Source organism: Notamacropus eugenii, chromosome 1 (genome assembly GCF_028372415.1).
Source record: "Notamacropus eugenii isolate mMacEug1 chromosome 1, mMacEug1.pri_v2, whole genome shotgun sequence".
NCBI classification, from domain to species: Eukaryota; Metazoa; Chordata; class Mammalia; order Diprotodontia; family Macropodidae; genus Notamacropus; species Notamacropus eugenii.
In genome coordinates, this window is record NC_092872.1 from 479,889,529 (window position 1) to 479,908,074 (window position 18,546).

Sequence of the window (18,546 nt, forward strand, 5' to 3'; positions counted from 1 at the left end):
AAAGCTGCCACAGACTTCCCATTCGTGTTTTTGATATATTTAATTTTGGTTTCAGGCTCTTCTGAAGAAACATGAAGCTTTGATGTCAGATCTGAGTGCCTATGGCAGCAGTATACAGGCTTTGCGGGAGCAAGCTCAATCATGCCGGGTAAAAACATCTGATGTGACAGATCCATTATTTTCTCTAGATACTATTAATAAGTATTTCAAAAGCAAATTGAATGCGGGCCTGGCACATAGTAGGCACTTAATAAATGTTTACTGACTGACAATCAGAATGAATGCAGCCTAAGCTCTTTGAATCTCCTCTGGAGGAGGAGGTGTGCAGTTTAATATAGTTATAAGAATTAACTTTAAATAACATGAAAACTTAAGTGTTCACTTCAGCATCATGTAAACTAACGGAATGATATAGAGATTGTCATGTCAAGGATGATGCCCAATTGCGTGTTCCATAGTTTTAAGATATATTGGCTAGCCTTGTTTTGCTATGTTTGTTATTTGCAATAATAAATTAAAATTATCACTTACAAATTAAAATGTGTGTGTTGTCTTAAAATTTCCATGTATCTAGAGTAGAAACTTTAAATGAATAAAAGCAATAATGGGAATAGTGATAAGTTGATAGTCTTTCATTTAGCTAGTAGAAGATACTCTGCAAGAGAGAGTTGATTTTTAACTACTAAACGTAATTTCCTCTTTGCATTTTAGCAACAAGTTGCTCCCACCGATGACGAAACTGGGAAGGAGCTTGTGTTGGCCCTCTATGACTATCAAGAAAAGAGTCCTCGAGAGGTCACTATGAAAAAGGGAGATATCCTCACACTACTCAACAGCACAAACAAGGTAAGGCACTTTAGAGGATGGTGATTTTTGTTTTTTTATCAGCACGACAGTTGTTTCTGAATTTTCACAGCTGTACCTACCCTCCTGAACCTTGTCCTCCTGCAATTGCCCTAGTAGTTGAAAGTAAGTCTCAGGTTCAGTTTAGGATAAAAAAGTGTTAGCATTAGAAGAGAACTTGGAAGTGTTTAGTTGAGTTTCTTAAGCAGTAGAGAAAATCTGCTGTCTGATGACCTGAAGAGATTGTTATCTAGCTTCTGCTTAAATATCTCGATTGAGGTGTATCTAGCCTTTTTTCATTTTTTTGGATACTTCTAGTTAAGAAAGTTCTTAAATTATGCTGCAAGCGACTTCACTGTAATTTCTCCAAATTGGTCTAGGTGGGTTTATGGAGGGTTTCTAACTCTTCTTGACTCTGCAAACATTTGAAAACAGCTATAATTCTTCCTCTTGGCCATGCTTTTACTGGATTAGTAACATTACCTATCAGTCTCTCACACACACCCCATTCCTTTAACCAGTTCTCATATGGTAGAGTTTCCAGACCTGATCAGTATCCTGGACACAGTAGAGGGTGTATTTGTTAATATCTTTTTATAAATGTGTAGTACCTTACATTGGTTAGGACAGGAGAAAGTCCCAGTCATCATTCTCTTGGTAAGAAGCTCCTTATTTCCTACTCTTCACATGTACTTAAATATAGATGGCATTTTGGAAAGAAATACTATTCTTTTTTTTTTTAGGCTGACATTAGTTTAACCCAAAACGAATACCATAACACTAGTAGTGGGGTTTGCTCTTTAGTGGCTTGAATAAAGAAAGTTTCTATGTCCTTAGTCGTCTAATAACCCTTTTATTTCTGATTCTGGTGTAGCATTGGAACTATAAAATTACAGTACAAAATGATATAAACTATAAGATGATTTTTTACTTATAAGTGGCATACAGTAAGGCTGCTTTTGGGAGTAGTATAGTATCATTGTGTATGCATATAAAAATTTAACTGAATTCTTAACTTCTTTTGAGGAACAACCTTGAACTTAAGATTCAAATGCTTTTTTCTTTTCCCTCCAGGACTGGTGGAAAGTGGAAGTGAATGACCGTCAAGGTTTTGTACCTGCTGCCTATGTAAAGAAATTGGACCCAGCGCAGTCAGCATCACGAGAGAACTTACTGGAGGAACAGGGCAGTATCGCACTGAGACAGGAACAGATTGACAACCAGTAAGGGCATCGCAGATAAGACCCAAAGTCAGAGCCTATCAGTGGGCGTGGTCAGCACTGGCAGGCTTTAGACTCTGATTTTTACTTCTCTGTAGTTGAATAGTGTCCTAGTGTACATCTTTACTCAAGGATATACTTTCTTACTCTTGCTACTTTTCTTAGAATCACCTTTAACATGTGAATATTCCCATTTTTAACTAGATTTCTTGCCTAATTTTCCATAATGGTTTTTCCCCTAACTTCCATGGCATTCTCCTTTTCCTAGGTAATTTTCCTTTTTGAAATTACAAGCCTCTTAATGTTTCCATCTGGTGTGGGGGTACTCTTTGAAATTGGTTTACCAGATAGGCTTCAGCTTTCTGCCCCCCATTCCATTGTTGAATCCCTGCTCAGATAGATTCTGTATTGGAGTTTGCAGATTTTTCAGTGTAATTTGTTTTGTGAGGAATAGATAGCACTTTTTCCCAAATCCCTTTGTTAGGCTATGTTATGGCACAGTTAATTCGACTAATGGATTTATCAGCCTAAAAGTTTGGCAACCATCTTTTTTTTTTTCTGCATATCTACTTAGATTTGAAGTATCACAGCCACGGGCCTCACCGTGGTTAATCTTATTGGGGAAAAAAATAAAGCTGATTGTTTACTCAGTGACTTCATAAATTGCTCCTATTTTCCAGAGAGGCAAAATAGTATTCAAAATGACAGCCCACTGAGTCAGAAGGTTTGGATTCAAGTTCTGATGTTGACATTTTTGTAGCTAGGTGGTGGTGGACAAGTCAGCTTCTATATTTGTAAAATTAGGTTAAATAATAATTGTTTCAGCTTGGCTAATAGTAAAGAAGAAAAGACTTTTATATAGCACTTTGTAGTTTGTAACATGAGTTATTTTTACTATTCGGTAAAGGATTTTTAGTTTTTGTGGGGGAGGTTGTGATTTCTATTATGAATAGTACAACCTAAACCTGGCATTGTTTTTAAACCATCCTACCTACGATGTTTCAAAGGGATGTCGTTAGCCATTAGTAAGACTCTCATCATTTCCAAAGGAAGCCAGTTCTGAATCTAGGGCTTGATTGCAAGAAGTATCTATCCACTCCTATTACCTCCATAACTTTGAAGCCAAGGTGTATGTCTAACGAATGTTGTCTTCAGGTTTAGAGTTCTGAGATATTCTGACCTACTAATAAGTTGAAATGAATACCCTGCTGATCACTTCTTTGCCATTTGCTGGCCTGAGCTGCCCTGCTTTCCACAAGCTTTTGAATGACTCCCTAATCTTCACTTGAATGGGTCCTTTCTCCTCAGTCCTCCACCTTGGCCTCTGGTGGAGGTTCCCGCTTTACCTTAGTTGAATTAATCTCACTAATTTTTGCATGCTTTTGCTGTGCCCCCTCTGTGCAGGACACTCATAACTAAGGAGGCTGGCAGTGTATCTCTACGTATGAAACAGGTGGAAGAACTGTGAGTAGGCTGAAGAGCCTTTCCTGAGCCCCCTCTGTCCATTGATGTGCTTGCTGGTCTTGCCTCTGCTGCATAACTTGGAGGGGGTGGGCATAGAGTGGTGGGAAGAATGTCCATTGGTCATCCATCTTTCATCCAAAAGGAAAAAGATTTCGTTTTAAACTGTCTTCAGTTGGTTGCTGCTTTTCTCATCAGTTGCTTTCATGTCTTGCTATGTGTTCAGAGTGTCCTTGGTTTCACCCTCTTGAAATCTGTTTAGCTAACCTGTCAGCACCAGATGCTGATTTGCTCTTAATACCCAGTTGGCTGTGTAGTAGAGAGATTAAACAGGCCTTTAAAAATGTAGGTTGATGTGTAAATTCAAGATTTGCTTTACTTCACTTTTAGAAGCTTAGGTTTAATTTTTTGGAGTTATGTGAGATATTTTTTGCCTCAAACTCAGTTTTATTAATTTTTTCTAATCTCTACGAATCCAATGAGATTACAGCCTCTATATTTTCTTTACCAACTGTAGAATATTCATCTTTGATTCTTATTCTTTGCCAAGTCTTTGGCAGACTTTTAAGTTAGGAAACTCTTTGACCTAACTTAATAATATTCAACTAATCATAAACTGCATTGTAATGAATGCCAGGATATGTTCATTTCTTAATCTTTCAGGGACACATTTTTGAAACTCATTCACCGTCTTTCCAGCTTGAATAAAAAAGTTTATTTCTAGTTATTTAGGACTTAATGCCTTGATCCTAAGCTACATACCTGTGGCATTAGACTGTTTTGTAGCTCAACTGGCCTTCAGGGTTCTTAAGAAAAACTTGTATGGCAGGAAAAAGGAAACCTCTGTGATACATGATACTTAGAATATCCGTCTCATCTGTTGTTTGGAGTTGCATGCACCACTTGTACCATGTGCTTTGTTTCGGTCATTTGCAGTTGTTGGTTGTGGTGGTATTGAGTGACAGACTTTGTTACCAGTGTGCTTGGCTGTTCCTGTGCTTAGGTGTTCTTGGTATGGAGGATGTTGTCCTCTTCCTGATCTTCTGGTATCAAAACTTGGAGTTTTGACCTCCTCACAGATCTAGATCCTTGGTTACCATACACATGTTTATGCACACATTACTATGTGCTAATAGTTTTGAATTTGTGCCTTGGCAACTCCCCAGTGTTAGACTTAGGTGTTTGCATCATGATTCAGCTAATGTTCCTTCTCTTCCTGAATCCTGACAGGTACCACTCTCTGCTGGAACTGGGAGAGAAGCGAAAAGGCATGTTGGAGAAGAGCTGCAAGAAGTTCATGTTGTTCCGGGAAGCCAACGAGCTACAGCAGTGGATCAATGAGAAGGAGGCCACGTTGACAAATGAGGAGGTTGGCACAGACCTGGAACAGGTGGAGGTGCTACAGAAGAAGTTTGATGACTTCCAAAAGGTAATTGGTGATTGGGTTTTCTGATATGGATACTTTGGATTCAGAATTAATTAGATATATGCTGAGGAAAAGGGTTTCTTCTTTTAGATTTATGATATTCTCTTTACCAATATAACATTTACTCTGAAGTCCAGAAAAGCCAACATTTGAAATAGATGTAGTTCTCATGATGGTCTGGATTAAAATAGGGCACTCTGGTATCACTGTATACATTTTTTTCAGTATTTTGCACACTGAAACAAAGTAACTCAGGACTCATAAGGCAGTTGATTTAGATAGATGCAATGTATTTTTATAACACATTGTTATACATTCAGCATTTCAGCTGATAGCCATTAAACATATAACTCTCATCTCCTTTAAATAGCATTAACATTTGTCCAAAGTGTTGTGATAATTGGACGTGGGTAATTAATTGCTACTTTGAGACAGGGAAAGTTACAATGTATCTTTATTTCCTTGACTGTTGTAGCTGATATTTCCTGGTCTAAGTCATTGTGGAAGAGCTTAATGCCATGGTTAGGAAGAGATCCCTGCTGTACAGGAATTCTCTTTATCAACGTTTAATTGTTGCCCACCTTTGTCTTTGCTTCCATTTCACTTGCATTCAGGTGTTCACTTACGTCTTGTTTTTTGTCATAAAGGATTTGAAAGCCAATGAGTCCCGACTAAAGGACATCAACAAAGTTGCTGAAGACCTGGAGTCAGAAGGGTTAATGGCGGAGGAAGTTCAAGCTGTACAGCAACAGGTAGGAGGTTTCCTCTCTTCTGGACTCAGGCCGGACTGAGATGTCAGCACACCGTGTGCCTTTAGCAGTCCTTAGTAAAGACAATTGACTGACAGTTCACACTGTATTTGTAAATTGAGATTACCTAGACTTGATTTCCATGCAGGTTGTTTAATTCTTTGGATCAGTAGGAAAAATGTTATCCAGACTCTCTTTCTTCTTATAAAAGGTTACTTATTGTTATTCTATTATTTATGCTGTATTAAAAAAACTTAGTACAGGGCATCAAGACCATCAACCAAACTTGCCTCAACAACATTATTGTTTCAATCAGTTAACTCATGTATGAAATATCAATAATTTTTCAGTTACTCCCTCTAAATCCCCTTTGTGAGTCTTTTTCCATTCTCATTCATTTTTCCTCTTACATGGTTACAGTTCTTTTGACTCTTGTTTTTTTCACTGTACATTATTTCATGAAAGTCCAGATTTATAAAGATTTTTTTGCATGTTGTTTGTGTGATATCTGATAAATACTTCAAGTAAATATGTTAATCACCAGAACCTTCTTTTTCATCCCATTCTTTTGAAGAAGTCTCTTTTCTGACCAAGAGCAATCAGAGGTTTCTTTTTTGAAATTCTTACATAGTATACTTTCATATTTTTTAAAAAGAAAGACCTGTGACTTCATCAGTGGAGATATTCTTCCACTGACACAGATTGCAAATCCCTCCAGTCAGTCAGTAAGCTTTTTATAAATGCTCACTATGTTCCAGGTGCTATGTACTCCACAGCTTAGTAGATAATCTTCATGAGTTTCTTTGGGTAAAAATTATTCACCCACCGTGTAGCTAGCCTGAGGATTTATTAGCTAGCTTGGGTGGTAGCCACCCTGCCTGTCTCCCGGCACTTAGGCAATAGGCTCTCCATCTTGGTGGACTTTACTGACATGGCTTTGACTTTAATGGATTTTAATAGAAGCACTTATGCTTAAGCTATAATTAATAAGCTTAATTAAACTTAATTCTGTATTAGTGTGCTAATTTGTTTAAATTTCAGAATAATGAGCAAACACGAAACAGGTGTTACAGTGAATTTCTTCACATGTTCTCAGATGTTTTGTATGGTGATTTGGTCTTTTCTTGGCAAAGATCCTGGAGTGGTTTGCTATTTCCTTCTCTAATGCATTTTACAGATGAGGAAACTGAAAAAAACAGAGTGAAGTGATTTGCCCAGGGTCACATAGCTCATAAGTCTTTGAAGTTGGAATTGAAATCAGAAAAATGAGTCTTTCTGACTGCAGACCCAGCACCTCTAGCAAAATCATTAGACCCTGGGTCAGCTGTCTAACTTACGATCATGATTTCTACCCTAGTGCTAATAAACATGACTGGTATGCAGTGTGATGGAAAGAGCATTGAACTCAGTCAGGAGAAACCATGTATCTCTGGTCTCAACTTCCTCTTCCCTAAAATGGAGATAGGAATACCTTTGTTAGTATTTATTTGCCTCATAAAATTGTTGGTATCAAATGAGGTAATGCATATATGAGTACTTTGCAAACATTAAAAGTATAAATCTTAATTATCATTGTTTTTATCTAAAATTAATGTAAATTTCCCTTCCTGTGATAGTAAGCATTCATATCTCTTTTTTCTTTGCAGGAGGTATATGGTATGATGCCCAGGGTAAGTCTTAATTATTGCAAATAGAATTTTTGAAGAACTTGAATATGGTAAGGCTAACCACCTGAGATGTCTCCTACTGACACTCAGAAATGTCTTTTGAAAAGTCCTTTGAAAGGAAATAGAAGATTTTACATTTTTCTTGCCCATGCTGCAAAAGATCAAAAGAAGCTGTAAGTTTAAGGGTATTTTCCACATCTGTCATTTCAGTGTTTATTTTTTTCCCCTTGTTTTGAAAAAGTAGCAAAAGTATGATATAAGGAGAGATAATTGATATTTTTTCCTTCTGTTGCTCTCTAAAATCTTTCTTTATACCAGATTACTGTGTCATTTTTGTTTGCCAACCTTTCAACTGATCTTGCAAGTAATTAGTTGACATCAGTAAGATACTGGTTTTGCTAGGCAGGTAAAAATGTTGGTGTAGCCATTTGTTTTTAAATCTGTTGTGGAAAGAACTAATAAAATGGGATTGGCCTAAGTTTTTTGTACCTGCTTGCAAGACTGATCTAAATCCATTTTTGTGCTTTGGATAGGATGATACTGATTCTAAGACTGCTTCTCCCTGGAAGGTAAGGACCCTATTGCATTATATTGCCTTTAAAATGTTTTATCCCAAAAGGATTTTTAGCCATTTAAAGCTATTTGTTTTCTCCTATAATGTACTGCCTAAGTTATTTCTTGGTTTTGCATTATCTTCATTTCAGATTATAGCCTTCATTTCTCCCCCATCCAGTGAGCCATTTCCTATAACAAAAAATTAGAAAAGAGAACAAAGAAATTGGCAAAAACTAGTATATCACGCAAGGCTGATAATATATGCAGTAGTCCACACTCATAGTCTCCCACCTCTGCAAGGAAAGAAGGACATTTTCTCATTTCTTTTTCTGGAACAATTGAGAAATTAAGGATTCTGTAGAACTCTCATGATCTTTAGGTTTTTTCTTTTACATAGTCATTGTTGTTTTGTTCATCCTTTGTTGGCAGAGAAGACGCTATGCCATCAGAGAAATGATATGACTTGGACTTGACTTTGTTTTGAGTGAGGGAGGACTGTGCAAGGTCACCAGCCTCACTTCTCCTCCATTAAGTGACGGATAGATCTCTTTTGTAGATCAATTAATATTTTAGTCATAGAGTAGAAACCAAGCACAGTTTAATTTGCTTAGAGTGGTTATTTTGTTTCAGGTTCAAAAATACAGTGTGTGTTGTACTTCTTGGTTAGGCACATATCCTACCTCCCAGTTCATATTGCCAAATGTAGGACATAGCTCAAAACGTTCAGGGCGGCCCACTAAATAGGATTATAGAATTTCCTCCCCAAATCTCTTATTCTGCCTTGTTCTTCTTGCTTTTACTTACTTAAATAATATTCCTTTATTTTGTGTTTCTTTCTTGACCTTTTCTTTCCTTGCCCTTAGTTGACCTTGTTGATTTAAAACAACTTTTATGACTATAATTAGTAACTTCACTGATTGGTTAATCTTTGTGATTAAATAGGCTTAATTGCCATTTGTAATTTCTGCAGTGTTTTTTCCCCATGCTTTAAGTTCTGGATTTTTGTTTTTTTACCACCCTACATATAAGTTATTGTGACTTCAGTTAAATTCTTATCTTTTTCATTATGCAGTGGGGAAAATGAGCCATTGAAATACATCTGATTGTTGACATTGGACATTGTAATCAATGCTACTGTTGATGTCTTCAATAAAAACTCAGCATCCTTTTAACATCATATTGGTTGACGATTAGTCAGGCACAATTGATGTTGAAAGCCTGGTTTTCTGTCGCTGATTAGCAAATCTCTGATTACTTTTGCTCTCCTTCTGCTTTCCTTCCCCATGTAGTCTGCACGTCTGATGGTTCACACAGTGGCCACTTTTAATTCAATCAAGGTAAGAACCAATGAAAGCTCTACTTGCTCTTTTCTTGTTTTTCTTCAGTTCTTTTCTTCCATGTTTTGTGACTAATATCCAGTTATGTGGGCCTCAGGAGTCTCTTAAGTCAGTGCTGGATTTCAAATACTGATTCTGAGGCTAAAGGTTCTTATTTAGAATCCCTGTGATAGAAATCCCGTGAGGGAATCTTGTTAAAAAAAAAAAATTGTAGTAGTTGATTTCCAAGTTACTCATGCCATTGGTGAAGGGTAGTATCTGCTTTAGGCCCAAAAAAGTGTGGCTTCAATTATCCTTGCATTATTGTCCATTTTACTTTGAAACTAAACCTCTTGTTTTGAGAGTTGACTTTTCTAATCAGTGATATAGTTCCTTCTCTTAAACTGAAGTGGGAGGAGTGTAGCATGCTTTATACTTGGTAAGGTGCTCTTGAATGAGCATGACAAGTTTATTTTCTCCATAGATGTTTGAACCCCTTCAGGGTTAGCTTTTACTCCATAAGAGACTTTGTGGAGTTCAAGACTCCCCAGGCTGTTTTCAAAAGATGTGAACACAACCCAAGTTCTAGGAAGTGTCCAGCACCACCAAAGGCTACCGTAGTCCTATCACTTTGACCAAGGTTATAAAGTTTTTGTTGTAAAGTCCAAAAGTTTTATTTTGTGGTCTGCCTCTGTGGCATTCCATGTGACACTATTTGCATACTCATTACTCAAGTTAAAAAGTTTCTCTGAGAACTAAGGAACACTCACTGGAACTTACTTTCAAGGTAATCTGTTGAGTCCCTTTCATCTTTCACCATCATCCAAAAATGGAGTGTTTCACGAAAAACATGAAACCCCATTGTAAGGGCAAAAACTGTAAACAAAACTGATGATTTGCATTCTTTTGTATAGGAATTAAATGAGCGCTGGCGGTCCCTACAGCAGTTGGCTGAAGAGCGGAGCCAACTTCTGGGCAGTGCCCATGAAGTACAAAGATTCCATAGGTGAGAGATCTTATTGATAACCATGTTAGGAATGGAGCAGAGGATAGAAGAAGAAAAAAGTAATACTTGATTTGTAATATTCTTAGAACTTAGAGTGATTTAGGTCTCTGTAGGGCTTAGGTAAAGGAAGACACTTCACTGCTAGAGTAGGGGTTAGCAGACTGCAGGCCAAATCCAACCTGCTGCCTAATTTTGATTTGTTGTTGTTGGGGTTTTTTGCCAAATTTTGGGATCTCATTAAATGAAGATTTTTTAAATATATTTTTAAACATATTCATTAAAAATCCATTACCTTAGCATGCACACGTTTGACTGAGATCACAGACAGTATAAGATGAGCGTCATTAGGTAAATCTTAAAAATTAGTGTTGTTCAGTTGTTTGGTAGGGTCCAACTCTACATGACTCCATTTACTATATATATTGTTCATAGGGTTTTCTTGGCAAAGACACTGGAGTGGTATGTCGTTTCCTTCTCTAGTGGATTAAGGCAAATGGAGGTTAAGTGACTCACGAAGGGCCACACAGCTTGTAAGTGTTTGACGCAGATTTGAAGTCAGGTCTTCAAAGCACTCTATCCACTTTGCCACCTATCTGGCACACACACCCTCCAGTAAATTAATCCAAGTGCTTTCCCTCTACTGTAGACTTTCCAGGAATGATTTTTACCTTTTTAATTGTATTCTAAAAGTATGTATGCTTTAAATGTGTTTAAAAAGGGAAAAACCATCCTTCACTTATGGGCCTCACAAAAATAGGCTGTAGGCCAGATTTGGCTCCCCAGCTCTGGTTTGCCAACTTCTAACACAGACTTTGATTTAAAGGGCTTCTCTACTCTCCTACGATAACATAGAATTTGTATTCTTATTTCTTTGTAAAGCCACTGTTTGGATTTGAATTTTATTCAACTCTTTTGAACTTTTTCACAATCAAAGATATAAAAATAGAGCAAGCTGAGCTGCCTCATGAGGTAGGGAAATAGGACAGTGTGATGGAAACTACACGCTGCTGACTGGGTGACTGAGAAATTTGCTCACCCTTTGTGGTTCTCAGTTTCTTCAGCTGTGAAATGGGGATGATAATATTTACATTACTTACCCTGTCATGACTACTCAGCGAGGTATCCTTATAAAGTGCTATCTAAATATAAGTTACTTTAAGAATTATTGTGAAGAGATCCCCTTTATTGTTCTTCAAGCAGAAATTGTGTCAGGAGTGTAATAGAGTAGATTCCTATGGTGAATGGGAAAGCCAGACACGAGGTAGATAAGCAAACTGAAAACCCAAAATTTGAGTCTTGGTCAAACAAAAGTAGTATATGTACTATTCATTTTATTTAATGTTTAAAAGTTTTTTTGCTACAGCTAGGTGGTTCAGTAGAAAGAGCAACGGCCCTGGAGTCAGTAGGACTGGAGTTCAAATGAGGCTTCCGGACGCTTACTTAGCCATATGACCCTGGGAAGGTCACTTATATCTCCATTGCTCATCCCACCAAAAATAAGTTTTATTGATTCCTTGTTCCTTACATCACAGCTATTTATTTACCTGTGTACTCCTCTGCTTTTGCCCAGTTGAATGATTCCTTCTGTCCAAAAAAAAAAAAAAACCAATGGACAAAAATCCATATCTGATGGTATATATGCCTTAGTGCATAGTAAGAACTTAATCAGTGCTTGATACCTTGCCTTCCATGTGCAACATTCTGCTCTCTTGGTAGCCTTCCTACTACAGGAGAGAGATGTGTTTCAGTATCATCTGTTCTTGAGGGCTAAGATTGGTCATTACAGTTATTGTTGCTCGGTTACTTTTTAATTCATTACATCAGTGTGCATTTTTTCCTGGTTCTGCTGATAGAGGACTTGGATAAGAAGCATTCCCATGTTTTGTTTTCCACTTTTTGCTGCCATGAAAAGTACTGGTGTGGGTGAAGTATGACTGCCACTGGTACCAGTCAGTATTTTACTGTGTACCAGCCTTCTTAGTAATGATCAAAATGACTGCAGTGCACTACTGACAAAATACACTTCTCAGCACAGAGGTAGTAAACTGCAGGTACGGCTGAAGTACACTTTATCAGACATGGTCATTGTGTTCACTTGTTTGGCTTAACTGTGGGTTTTTTTTATTATAAAGGAGGATTCTATGGAGGAGTCAGAAGTAGAGTGCAAGGTGTTGAGAAAGGTTAAAAAATACCATTATTCTGCTCCTTAAAGCACATTGATGTATAGTGCAAGCGTTAAAGTCCCTTGGTGAATGTTTCAAAGAATAAGTTTCTAAAGCACGTAAACTAGTCTTTCTACACATCTAAAACAATTCTTTGCCATCTGTAGAGATGCTGATGAAACCAAGGAATGGATTGAAGAAAAGAATCAAGCTCTGAACACAGACAATTACGGTCACGATCTGGCCAGCGTTCAGGCATTACAGCGCAAGCACGAGGGCTTTGAGAGAGACCTGGCTGCACTGGGTGATAAGGTGAGCCTCTTCCTGACATAGGCTCCTTCCCAGATGGAGCAAAAGATTTGTAACTTTTGAGCATGGTTCCTGACTTGATTGTTCTGATTTCGTTTTTTCTCTAGGTGAATTCCCTTGGGGAGACTGCTGAACGTCTAATTCAGTCCCATCCCGAGTCAGCTGAAGACCTTCAAGAGAAATGCACTGAGCTAAATCAGGCCTGGAACAGCCTAGGGAAAAGAGCTGACCAGCGCAAAGCCAAGCTGGGGGATTCTCATGACCTGCAACGTTTCCTCAGTGATTTTCGGTAAAGATCTGAAGCATTTTACATATGAATGTGGTGGTTTGGTATGTTACAGTTCCATTTGGACATGGGGTTTTATGATCCTAAATGAAAAGTAGGACCAGTCTCCCCCACTCCTCTTTAAGTTGTTGCTTTTAGGAGATTTTCAGCTATCTGTCTTATAAAAAGAGTTGACCAGGGAAACTGTATACTTTTCCTCTGTGGAGTTTTACTGGTTTTTGAATGTTGTATAGGCTAAGTTCCATGAGTTTCTTAGCCCAACATTTACAAAATTACTCTGGTTTCTTGGACAAATGGCCTGCCTGCTAGAGAACGTAATATTTCTCCATGGGTCTGTTTTCTAGGGACCTCATGTCTTGGATCAATGGTATCCGGGGCTTAGTATCCTCTGATGAATTAGCCAAGGATGTCACGGGAGCTGAAGCTTTGTTAGAAAGACATCAGGTAAGTGAAATTTCCTGCTGCATGTGAAAGCCTCCATGTCCTCACTATCTGTTGAAGACTTCTCCTTACCTTTTGTTATGAGCAGGTTGATAACATTGGAGTGGTCATTCCACTGCCAGATATTTAATCCTTTCCCTTCTTTTGGCAGGAACACCGGACAGAAATTGATGCCAGGGCTGGCACTTTCCAGGCATTTGAGCAGTTTGGGCAGCAGCTGTTGGCTCGTGGGCACTATGCCAGCCCAGAGATCAAAGAGAAACTAGATATTCTCGATCAAGAGAGGGCCGATCTAGAGAATGCCTGGGTTCAGCGCAGGATGATGTTGGATCAGTGTCTTGAACTGCAGGTACCTGTTTAGCCTTGATACCTGTTTATATTTCATCCACAGATCTCTCCTAGTAACTGAGCTTTCATCAGCCTTTTCTCCTCCTCAGTTGTTTCACCGGGATTGTGAACAAGCGGAAAATTGGATGGCTGCTCGGGAGGCCTTCCTGAACACTGAAGATAAAGGAGATTCACTGGATAGTGTGGAGGCTCTGATCAAGAAACATGAAGACTTTGATAAAGCAATCAATGTCCAGGTACAGCATTTGAATGACAAGATGAATCATCTTTCATCATCTTAACATTCTTCACCTCTTATTTGTATATTTTACTCACTTAATTTGACCAAGTTCGAATGTTGAAATAATCAGTTGTCACCAATAAAAAGGGGGGTAGATAGTGCTTTAGAACAACCATTGGCCTGTGAGTGAAGAGGCTGTTTTAGATGTAAACACTAGTTAACTCCCAGGATCAATCAGAAAAATTGACACTGATCTATGTTTAGGGGTGAAGGTGTCAGGTAGTTTACAGACTCCTACTGCCAAGTCCTTTCTCTTCTTTCTGGAGCCATGAACTCCTCTCTAGTCAAGTTCTTTTCTGATAATGAAAAAGGCAGATGTCATAGATAAAGGACAGATGGCAGGCTTATTCCACATTAGCGTTCTCATCAGCTTCACATGTGACCATAGCTTGATTATCACCCTTTGGGTGTTTCATTCTACTTATGCTTCCCAACTTCAAATTGTGGCTTTCTTCTTGAACAGGAAGAGAAGATTGCAGCTCTGCAGTCTTTTGCTGACCAGTTAATCTCTGCAGATCACTATGCTAAAGGAGACATTTCTAACCGTCGCAATGAAGTTCTGGACAGGTATGATGATAGGTGAATTTTATTGTCAAATAAACTCTAGGTTTAGCAATGAAAATATCTTTGGAAATTCATTTTGACCTTTTAGGTCAAGAGCTAGCATACTGCTACTTACTGCAAACTTCATTTTTAATTTAAAAATCATTCTAGACAGCTGCATGCCAAGCCCAGCTCTTGGTCTTCAGTGTTAGCTTTTTATCTCACTTTGGATTGTTGAAGTATATTGACATGGTCTAATTTTCTTTCTATAGATGGAGACGCCTAAAAGCCCAAATGATTGAGAAGAGATCCAAGCTGGGAGAATCTCAAACTCTTCAGCAGTTCAGTCGAGATGTAGATGAGATTGAGGCCTGGATTAGTGAAAAGCTTCAAACAGCAAGTGATGAATCTTATAAGGATCCTACCAACATTCAGGTGAGTTACTGAACTGATTGGAAATCTAGCCCCATAATGGCTCTTACAAGTGCTAGAAGAGTTGTAAAAGTGAAGCAGCCCACCTTGTTACCTATGGAAAAGCTCAAGAAAATACTCAGATCGATGTAGGCTTTTGTAAACTGCTCTCATGGCTGTCTTCTCACCTAGTGACATGATATGAGATCATGTAACATGATTAGTCTAAAATAAAAGTTTAAGTCTTCCTTCTGTTTTACTGTTTCATAATACTGGCTTTTTGGGGGTAAGTATAATAGCAAAGTAATTTTTTTTTTTTTAGTAACTGATATGTGGATCTGTGTCAGTGTACTGAACTTTTGTTCTCTTAATCTATTTTGTAGCTTTCCAAGCTGCTGGTAAGTTTGGGGGGTTTTTTTTAGAGCTTGGTTCATTAGCTGCCAGTATTTGTGTTCTCTTGTATAGATTATTGATACTTGGTCATGTTCATTTTGTTAGTCCATTCATCTTTGGCTTCTCTAATCATCCATCATATTCCATCTAGGTGTCCCTTGTGGGATGTGGCTTTCTTCGTTTTAATCATGCAGCTGGCCAAAAAAACTCATTGTCTAGGCATGTTCTGCATGATCTGTTTGATTCCAAGGCAGTATTGGGGTTCTCATCAAAGAATTGCTTAGTATCAGTAAATACTAAGCTCCATAATTCATTGATAAGTTTTACCAGCTTCATTTTTAACAGATGTTACTCTTCTCTCTTTAGACTTTTGACTTGGTATTCAGGTCTTCTGTGACCAAGGATGGAAAATCCATAATATGTATAAAGCCTTAAGTTGCCATTCACCAAAAACAAGTTGCCTAAAGGCATAAGGAGATGCAAATCTTTGCACTGAAAGTCCAGTAGGGCAACAGTTTAATAACCTAAGACAAATGAGATTGTTTTTACCCATAAGACAGTAAGAGAAATTTAATTTAGATGTCATGGAATGGTCACTTAAATAGGTAGGTGAAAAACAAATGAAAAAACAAAAACAGAATTTGATAAGGAAGAGAAAAATGGGATTGAACCACAAATTAATCAAAACTAGAAAGAAGAGAACAGAATTTAATCATTGGTAACAGAGAAATATGTAAGCTGTTCAGACATGGAAGTCCTAGGTTCATGATAAGAAGCTGGTGGTGAGATTGTCATATTATGTGACATTTTTCCCCTTTAAAAATTCTCTGGTAAGTTTCTTTTTTCCATCACCTTCACCCATTTTTGAACTCCCTAGTAATGGATGTGTTAGCCTGTGGCATAGCCCCAGTCCTTGAATACTTGCTGCCTCTGTAAGTAAACATTTGATGCAGAATCCTTACCAACAGTAGTACTTTTCCTCCCTTTTTTTTTTTTTTTTTAACTCTGCCCTCTATACTTTTGAGCTCTGTTGGGGGGTGTTTGTTAATTAATATGCTTCTCCCCTGGCTGTTGTTCTCAGAGTTGGGGAGTTGCAGCTGCCATCATGGCTGTTTTTTGTTTCTGCTGATAAGAGTGCGTGCTCTGTTTTCTTATTAGTCCTCCTCCCATTGGGGTCCAGTTGTTCTCATGGTTCTGTTCTCTGCTTCTCATTTCTTAGCCAAGACAAACTCTTAACAAGAGTCAAGCCTGCAATTGTTTAGTGGGCTTGGTTTTAGGTTAACCACAGTTACCAGATAGCATAAATTAGTTGGTCTCTATTTCCTGCAATATATGCGAGAGGCTTTTCAGATGGATTACTGAGAGACACCAACTTATTTCCCAGACTATGTTAAATTAACTACTTTTTTGCTGACTAGCTTCCCAAATACATACATGATTTTTTTCATTGATTTTTTTCTTGTAAATCTGAAATCCATATTGGGGAAAGTAACTTGCAAATAAAATCAAAATTGAAATTTACTTACTGCAGTATCCTAGAGTATAAGATAGTATGTAATTTTAGAGCTGTCCTCGAAAGCTGTTTCACCTTGTTAAGAAAAGGTAAGGAGTCTGTCATTTGTAGCCTTTCTAAAATTTAGTCGTTTGATTTTGATATACCCCCTTTTCTTTCAAACTCCCTCCAAGTCTCCTCTTGAGAGAATTTTCTATAACTAACCTTGTCCATGAGAACAGCTTTGGACCCCAGTCCAACTTGCTGCATAATGACACTCTGTTTTTGCTGTCTCCAGAGCAAACACCAGAAGCACCAAGCCTTCGAAGCCGAGCTGCACGCCAATGCTGACCGAATCCGGGGTGTCATTGACATGGGCAACTCCCTCATTGAGCGAGGGGCCTGTGCTGGCAGTGAAGATGCTGTAAAGGTCTGAATCTTTACCTCTCTCACTGTCACGCATTACTTTGTCTGGCCTTTCTCACTTAGCGGGAGAAGAGATGACTTAAGTTTTAAACATCACACAGTCCAAGATCCATCATTGTTCTAAGTGGGATTCATGTGCTCGGAGCAGACAGCAGCAGCTCCAGGCAGCTCTCAGTCCCTTGCTCTCTCTTGCGCAGGCCCGGCTGGCAGCTCTTGCTGACCAGTGGCAGTTCTTGGTGCAGAAGTCAGCCGAGAAGAGCCAGAAGCTGAAGGAAGCCAATAAGCAGCAGAACTTTAACACTGGCATCAAAGACTTTGATTTTTGGCTCTCAGAGGTAAGTTTAGAAATTTTTCCCACTGTACCAGCACAATTTTTTGCCTTTATTTTGGTCATCTAATTTAGAACTTAGGAAAATAGCCTTTATTTTGCTTTATTTAAAGAGAAAACACAAGATATTTTCAGACATACCTTGGCCCAGGTGGGTCATCAACTCCAAATTGCCTCCCTAAATAGGTTTTTGAGAAGAAAGTACTTCATCTGTCTTTGGTTGCAAAAGGTCATAATTTATAAACCAAAGCAGCAGGTGATGAAATGATTTATTTGATTTTAGAATTCAGCTTAATGTTTTTGAAATAGATAGAACTTTTAAATTGAACTGTTTATGCTAATATTAAGATTTTTTGGCTGTTTCCTGATCATATCCCTGGATAGGCAGCCTGAAAATGTGGGAAGTGATGTCAAAGCTAAGATTAATTAAATAGTTCATGCAAAAGCTGGGCTTGCAGATGGTTCAAAGGTGGTTTTAGATTTGTTCTCATAAAGGTATAGATTTGTATGAAATTGTATCACCTTCTTTGGTCCTTTCCCTGCCAGGTGGAGGCTCTCTTGGCTTCAGAAGATTATGGTAAAGACTTGGCCTCTGTGAATAATCTGCTGAAGAAGCATCAGCTACTTGAGGCAGACATTTCAGCCCATGAGGTAAGGTTGCCTCCAGAAAGGATAGATAAGACCTCTCAGTGCAGAGAACACAGGACATGCCAGGGGGGTTCTGTGACAGTGACACAAATGGCTTTTGCGATCTGATGCCCTGGAGTCTGCAGCGTCCTCCTTCATGAGTACTCACCCAGCCTAACATACTGGAAGCTGGTTCTGCAAATGTGTAAATAAGTTGGAAATGGGATGCCTGTACCATCAACCTAGTTTAGGAGCTT

The 18,546-nt window shown here is 38.3% G+C and overlaps 1 protein-coding gene across 13 annotated transcripts in view; it reads left to right on the top strand.

Annotated features, from left to right (window-relative positions):
• Positions 1–18,546, top strand: part of SPTAN1 (spectrin alpha, non-erythrocytic 1) — a 60,072-nt gene that overhangs the window by 28,709 nt on the left and 12,817 nt on the right. For 4 of the 13 annotated variants that reach the window (XM_072632595.1, XM_072632600.1, XM_072632603.1 and 1 more), the window contains exons 20-40: positions 56–148; positions 712–846; positions 1,918–2,066; positions 3,468–3,527; positions 4,755–4,953; positions 5,598–5,702; positions 7,346–7,369; positions 7,900–7,935; positions 9,211–9,258; positions 10,152–10,243; positions 12,573–12,717; positions 12,822–13,003; positions 13,345–13,444; positions 13,593–13,790; positions 13,879–14,025; positions 14,533–14,636; positions 14,885–15,047; positions 15,407–15,421; positions 17,207–17,338; positions 17,532–17,669; positions 18,209–18,313. In XM_072632595.1, coding sequence (XP_072488696.1) covers positions 56–148; positions 712–846; positions 1,918–2,066; positions 3,468–3,527; positions 4,755–4,953; positions 5,598–5,702; positions 7,346–7,369; positions 7,900–7,935; positions 9,211–9,258; positions 10,152–10,243; positions 12,573–12,717; positions 12,822–13,003; positions 13,345–13,444; positions 13,593–13,790; positions 13,879–14,025; positions 14,533–14,636; positions 14,885–15,047; positions 15,407–15,421; positions 17,207–17,338; positions 17,532–17,669; positions 18,209–18,313 — 2,370 coding nt within the window. The remainder of the gene's footprint in view (positions 1–55; positions 149–711; positions 847–1,917; positions 2,067–3,467; positions 3,528–4,754; positions 4,954–5,597; positions 5,703–7,345; positions 7,370–7,899; positions 7,936–9,210; positions 9,259–10,151; positions 10,244–12,572; positions 12,718–12,821; positions 13,004–13,344; positions 13,445–13,592; positions 13,791–13,878; positions 14,026–14,532; positions 14,637–14,884; positions 15,048–15,406; positions 15,422–17,206; positions 17,339–17,531; positions 17,670–18,208; positions 18,314–18,546) is intronic. The other 9 variants (XM_072632597.1, XM_072632602.1, XM_072632604.1 and 6 more) reach the window with 4 other exon arrangements.